At 75.8% G+C, this 6,225-nt stretch overlaps 1 protein-coding gene across 1 annotated transcript; it reads right to left on the bottom strand.

The window, feature by feature from the left end:
* Positions 1-2,528: 2,528 nt before the first annotated feature.
* DHH (desert hedgehog signaling molecule) lies at positions 2,529-5,873 on the bottom strand. Its single transcript, XM_035572170.2, has 3 exons — positions 5,562-5,873; positions 3,858-4,119; positions 2,529-3,196 (listed from the first exon to the last, which is right to left on the bottom strand). Exons 1-3 carry the CDS (start codon positions 5,871-5,873, stop codon positions 2,529-2,531), a joined length of 1,242 nt encoding a protein of 413 aa, XP_035428063.1.
* Positions 5,874-6,225: the final 352 nt, after the last annotated feature.

Raw genomic sequence — 6,225 nt, 5'->3', positions numbered from 1 at the left:
GCAGCGGGGCGGGAGGCGCTCCCCGGTGCGGCCATTTCCAGAGGAAAGTAGGTCCCGCCGCTCGCCCCGCCCGCCGCACCGGGGCCGCCGCAGCTCCGCCGTCGGGGCCGCGGCCGGGGAGGGAAGGGGAGGGGGGGGGGGACGGGAGAAGGAAAAGGCGGGGGGGGGGGGCGCCGCCGCCGCCGCGCCCGCACTACTTTGTCGGCGGGGGCTCGGGCGGAGGGAGACGGAGCGCGGAGGGCGCGGCGCTGCGGCACGGGGGAGGGCCGGCGCGGGCCGCAGTGCACGCTGCTGCCGGGAGGGATCCCTCCGCGCGCATTAACCCCCGCGCTGCCGGAGCGGGCGCGAGGCGCGCACGTGGGCGGGGGAGCGGGGGGGGCTCCGGTACCTGGAGGAGGGGGGGGGAGGGGCAGGGCGGTACCGGGGAGTCCCGGTTCCGCTCCCGGTTCAGCTCCCGGTTCCGTTCCCGGCCCCGCTCCCGGTTCTCCCGGGGGCCGCAGCGGGTGGGTGCGCGGGGCAGGCTCCGTCACGGTCACGCGTGGCCGCGGGACCAGCGCGGCACCGGAGAGAGACCCCCCCCCCCGCCCCCGTACCCCCACGGGGGTGGGCAGCCGGTCTCGTCCCGGCCCCGCTCGTGGGGCGTCCCCCCCCCCCCGTACCCCGGTTCCTGCCCTCCCCCCCCCCCCCTCCCGCGGCTCTAATTGGGCAATTAGCGGCAATTAGCCGGGCAGGGAGCGCGGCCCCCAGCCCACCCCCGCTCACCCCAACCTCGGGGACCTCCCCAGCCCCGGCACCCCAGGGTGCTGCCCCCTCCCCCCCCCCCAGCGACCTGCAGGGACCCCAGGGTGCCGCCCCCCCGCCCCCCCCAGCCCCGCCATCCGGGGGGGGGGGGGGGGGGGGCGCACCGCCGTGGGTGCCGATGCGCAGGGCCACGTCCATCCTCGTCACGCGTGTCCCCAGGTAGGGGCGATCCCCAGGCTGGGCAGCCCCCCCGCCCCGTGTGCCCCCCCTCCCCCCCCTCGTGGGCTCGTGGCGCTCCGCTAACTTCCCCTCCACGACCCGCGAGGTTCGGCCTGGGGGAGAGGGTCCCCGCCACCGCCCCCACGCGTGGGGGTGGGAGAAGGATCCCTCCCCCCCGAGAAAGGGACGCTGCACCCACAGCACCCCTTGCGAGGGGACACGGCCCCGGGGGGGGGGCGGGCTGAGCGGGGCCCCACGCCGCCGGTAACCATCCCCGGGGGGGGCAACCCCACGCCGCGCCACGCGTGGGAGCCCTGGGCCGAGCCCCACGCCCCCTCCCACTCCCCTCCCCCTCCGGACCGACCCACGGCGCGGCAGCCCCCGAGGAGCACCCGGCGGTACCGGGCCGGGGGCACGACCCCCGCCACGCCACGCCACGCGTGGGGAGGGAAAAGCCGCGCGGGCGGGCGCGGCGCACAGCGCAATAAACGGCCCGCCGCGCCGGGGGGAGGGGGCGTGGCCGCCGCCACTACGCTCCCGCGCCGCGTGACCACAACACCGCCCGCTCGGCGCCCCCATTGGCCGGCGGGCGGCGGGTGGGCGGGGCGCGGCGCGCGCGCAGGCGCCTTGGCGGCAGCGGCTCCATTCATGAAAAGGCCGAGAGCGGCTCGGCCACGTGGTTGGCGCACACCTGCGGGGGACACGCGGGAGGGCGCCCACATCCCCCCCTCCCTCCACCCCCCCCCCCCGGCCCTGCCCGGCCCCGAGGACCCCCCAGGACCCCCCCCCAGCCACAGCTCCGCAAGGGCCATAGATTTCTCTTTATTTACGAAAACAATTAAATAGTATTATTCTTTTTTTTTTTTTTTTTTTGGACAGAAGTGGTTAAAAGCACGCTCGCCCCCCCTGCCCCGACTGGGGGGGGGGGGGGCTGGCCGGAGGACGTTTATATTACATTTATAAATAGAAAAATAAAACTCTCAAGCAGGGCGGGTTAGCGGTTAGCGCGGGTTAGAGCTGGGCCCCCTCCCTGCCCTGCAGCCCCGAGCGGTGCGGGGACGGGGACACCGCAGGGGGCGGGGACGCTGCGGGTGATGGGCACACCACGGGTGATGGGGACACTGCGGGTGATGGGGACGCCATAGGTGACGGGGACACCAGGGGTGACGGGGACACCGCAGGTGATGGGGACACCGCGGGTGACGGGGACACCGCTCAGCTCGACGGGCAGTGCCGCAGTCCCCAGGCGCAGCGGTTAATAAAGCAATAAATACGGGGGGAGCACGCGGGGAGGGGGGGGGCTGGGCTGCGGGGACCACCCGACCCCCTCCAGCAGCATTGCGGGGTGGCTCCCAGGACACAGGAGGGGGCTGAGCCCCGCTCCCCGCACCACGCCCCCCCCCCCCTTCACCCCAAGCAGCGCCCAGCCGAGGGGCACCCAACCTCCCCGCGGGGCCGGGGGTGCCCCCGCGCCTCCTCCTTGGCACCCATGGGCGCGAGGGGTCTGGCGCTGGTCCCGGTGCTCCAGCGTGAGGCGTGAGCCCTGCAGGCTGGGGGGGGGGGGGGCCCTACACCTGCGCGGCCTCGTGGCCCAGCACCCCCCAGGCCAGGCGGTAGAGCAGGCGCGAGTACCAGTGCACGCCCGCCTCCGGTGCCGTCCCGTTGCCCCCCTCGGCGCGGGCGGGCAGCAGCGAGAGGAGCCCGTGGAAGAGGCGGAGGGGGGCGAAGGCGCGGTGGGCCCAGCGGTGGCTCTCCAGGACGGCGTAGCAGGATGCCAGCACCCCGTTGACCAGCAGGGTCCCGTGGGAGGTGAGGGGGGCGAAGACCCCCACGCCTTCCTCCCGCGAGACCCTCAGCACACGCGTGGGGCGCAGCCCCTGCCCGCCAGCCCCCTGGGCCAGCACCGCGTCCCCCGGCCGCAGGCGGCGGGCGAAGACGGGCAGGAAGGCGGCCGAGCCGTTGGCGGCCCCGCGGGCGGCGAAGACGAGGTGGGACGGGGTGAGGAGCAGCCGGCGCGCCGGGCTGGCCGTCTCGATGGCCACGAAGGAGGCGCGTTGGCCCAGGTCGCGGTGGAGGAAGAGCAGCACCTCGGTGGGCACCAGGCGCCCGCCGGGCTCCGCGCCCAGCACCCAGTCGCCCCGGCGGAGGTCGGCCAAGCCCCGGCGCTCGCCGCTCCGCAGCGTCACCGTCGCGTGGCCCGGGAAGCAGCCGCCGGTGCGCACGGCCAGGGAGTTATCTGGGCAGGTGGAGAACGCCACCGGTGGGTCCCCGCGGCCACCTGGGGGGGAGCGGTGGAGGGGAAAGGGCCCCGAGCGGAGCCGCTCCAACCGGACCCGAACCACCACCCCCCCCCCCCGAAACAAAGCGGACATTTTCCGAAGCCCCCCCCTGCCCCCCGTGGTTCCTGTGAGCAGGATCCCTGGCCCGGGCTGAGCGGGCGCTGCAGGGCCCCTTTGTCCGGCCCGCACTGATGCCCTTTGTTCCGCCTGGCCCTGCCGCTGCGGACGGTGACATTTACGGCCACTTTCACTTTCTGTCGATTGTCACTTCTGGCCTGGACCAGGGCTGCTGGCCGGAGCGGCCGCGGGGCTGCGGGGGGGGGCCGCATCCAAAGTGTCTTAACCCCCCACCCCGCGCCGTGCTCTGTGCCCGCACGGGAGGCGAGCCCTGGGGACAGCTCTGTCTGTGCCACTTTCGGGGGGGGGGGGGGGCTGAATATGATTTTTGCCAAGCTGGTGGCTGCGGGGAGCTGAGACAGGCCAGGGGCTACATCCCATGCCGCTCTGGGATGGAAGGGGGGGAGCAGAGGGTGTTGGGGGGCCACAGACCGGGGTGCTCACAGGGAAGGCAGCCCCCCGCCATGCCGGCAGCCCCCCGCCAGCCCCGCTGCGCCGTACCTGCTTTGACGGAGACGTGGATGTGCGCCTTGGACTCGTAGTAGACCCAGTCGAAGCCGGCCTCCACGGCCAGGCGCGCCAGCATGCCGTACTTGTGGCGGTCGCGGTCGGAGGTGGTGATGTCCAGCGCCCGGCCCTCGTAGTGCAGCGAGTCGGGGAGGTGGTGCCCGTCCTCGTCCCAGCCCTCCGTCACCCGCAGCTTCACCCCCGGCCACATGTTCATCACCGCGATGGCTAACGAGTTCACCCGCTCTTTGCAGCGCTGGATTTGGAGGGGGGGGGGGGGGGGGGGACGAGCACCGGGGTCAGCACCGGCCCCGCTGTGGCACCCGCAGCCCTACCTGGGGCGTCCTGCGCGCAGATGGACAGACGGACACTGGGGGGCTGAGGGGGTTTGGAAGGAGCCAGCCCGAAGGGGCTGCTGGCTGGGGGGGCAGATGGAGCCCCCCACCCCAAGCCTGCAGAGGGGCACAGCTGAGCTGCCCCCCCCCGAAATGGTGCAGGTTGAAGGTTAACGTGCCCCGGGGTCCTGCGGTGGAGCCCGGGCAGTCGGGCGGAAAGGGCACGGGACGGTGCCGGGTGTCACCTTCCCCTTGGCCATGGCTGTGATTAATTAACCCGACCGGGGGGGGGCACGGGGCAGAGCCGGGGGGTGCAGCCGACCAGAACCAGCCTCACAGCCCATAGCGGCACCGTGGGGGGCTCAGCGCCTGCCAGAGCAGGGCAGGACGCGTGCAGCTCCCACGCTGCAGAGAACGGGGCTCTGCAGGAGCACACCGGGGGGGGGGGGGGGGGTCCCACGAGCCGAGGGGGGCAGCGGGGGGGCTCGGGCGGTGCCGATGAGGGGCGCAGGGGCCGGAGCCCGCTCCCGTCCACCCCAGCAGCCAGCGAGGTCGCGGCGTCCCTCCGTGCCCCGGTGCCCCCCGGTTCCCCGTGCAACAAAGCCGCTGCCGGGAGCGGTGGGACCGCGGGGGCGGGAGTGCGGGGCCCGGTCCCGGGGCTGCCCGGCCCGGGGGGGGGGCCCGGCATGCGGCGGGGGGGCAGGAATGCACCCGGCCCGGCCCGGCCCGGCGACAATAGGCGCCTTCCAGCCCGGCTCTGACCTCAGGCCCCGGGAATGCCGGCACGGCCACAAAGGCCCCTTTCAGCCGCCCGCACCCCGGGCCGGCTCCGTGCCCGCGGCCCGCCGGGCTCCGCCGCCCCGGCCCCGCCGCCCCCGCCCCCGCCGCCCCGGTCCGAGGGAGCCGCGGCGCTGCCTGGACCACTCGCAGCATCCCCCGTCGCCATGGCGACCGCGGAGCCGCCCTTCGCCATGGCAACGGCGAGCATCCCGGCGGGACGAGCCGCAGCCCCGGACCCCCGGGAGACGTCTACCGGGGCCGCCCCCTCCCCGTTGGCCCGCCCCGGGGCCGGGCAAGGGCGGCCCCGCGGGCCGGGAGCGGCAGCCCCGGGATCCCCCGGCCGCCCCCTCCCCGTTAATCCCCGCCGCGGGTCCTCAGCGTCCCACCCGGTGCCACCGGTACCGGGGCCCGGGGGGAAGCTCCGGGAGAAGCCGGGGAGGGGACCCCGCGCCCCGGGAGGGTCGGAGCCGCCGGGGGACGGTCGGGGCCAGCGGGGACCGGTCGGGGCGCTCCCTCCCGCCCCCTCCCCGCCACCCCCGCGCCCCCGGGAGCGCGGCCGGAGGATCCCGGGCGCAGCCCCCACCTCGGTCATGAGCCGGTCCGCCCCCGTGTTCTCCTCGTCCTTGAAGATGATGTCGGGGTTGTAGTTGGGCACCAGCTCCCTGAAGCGCTCCGAGCCCCGCAGCACTTTGCCCTCCGCCTTCCCGCTCGCCCCCAGCGTCTGCTCGGGCACGTTGGGCACGAACTGCTTGTAGAGCAGCGGCGAGAGCTGCCGCCGCCCGAACCGCCGCCGGCCCACCGGGCCCCGGCCCGGGCCGCAGCCCAGCACCGGAGAGGCCAGCAGGAAAGCGGCGAGGCCGAGGAGGCCGAGGGCGAAGCGGCTGCACCGGGGCATCCCGGCCGCCGAGCTCCGCCGGGCCCCGCTGCCTCCGCGGCCCCCGCTTCAGTCACCGGGGGCACGGGCGGCCGGGGCGGGCATGGCACCGGCGCGGCGGCCCCGGGGCTTTTAGCGGCTCCCGGTGCCAGGGGCGGGTCGGCGGCGTTTCCTTCTCACACCCACGGGCCCGTCGCCGCTCCGGGACCCGCGGCCACTCGGGACCAGTGACAACCCCCCCCCCACGCACCCCCCCCGGGGGCCGCCACCACCCACTCGGAGCGCCCGGGCACCGGCGCGTTTCCCACCCGCGCCCACGGACCCGGCACCCCCTCTCCTGGCGCTGCACCCTGCTCCCGGGGGGGTCCTCGCC

This window comes from Cygnus atratus, chromosome 29, assembly GCF_013377495.2.
Source record: "Cygnus atratus isolate AKBS03 ecotype Queensland, Australia chromosome 29, CAtr_DNAZoo_HiC_assembly, whole genome shotgun sequence".
Classification (NCBI taxonomy): Eukaryota; Metazoa; Chordata; class Aves; order Anseriformes; family Anatidae; genus Cygnus; species Cygnus atratus.
This window is presented reverse-complemented; position numbering and strand designations above follow the sequence as displayed.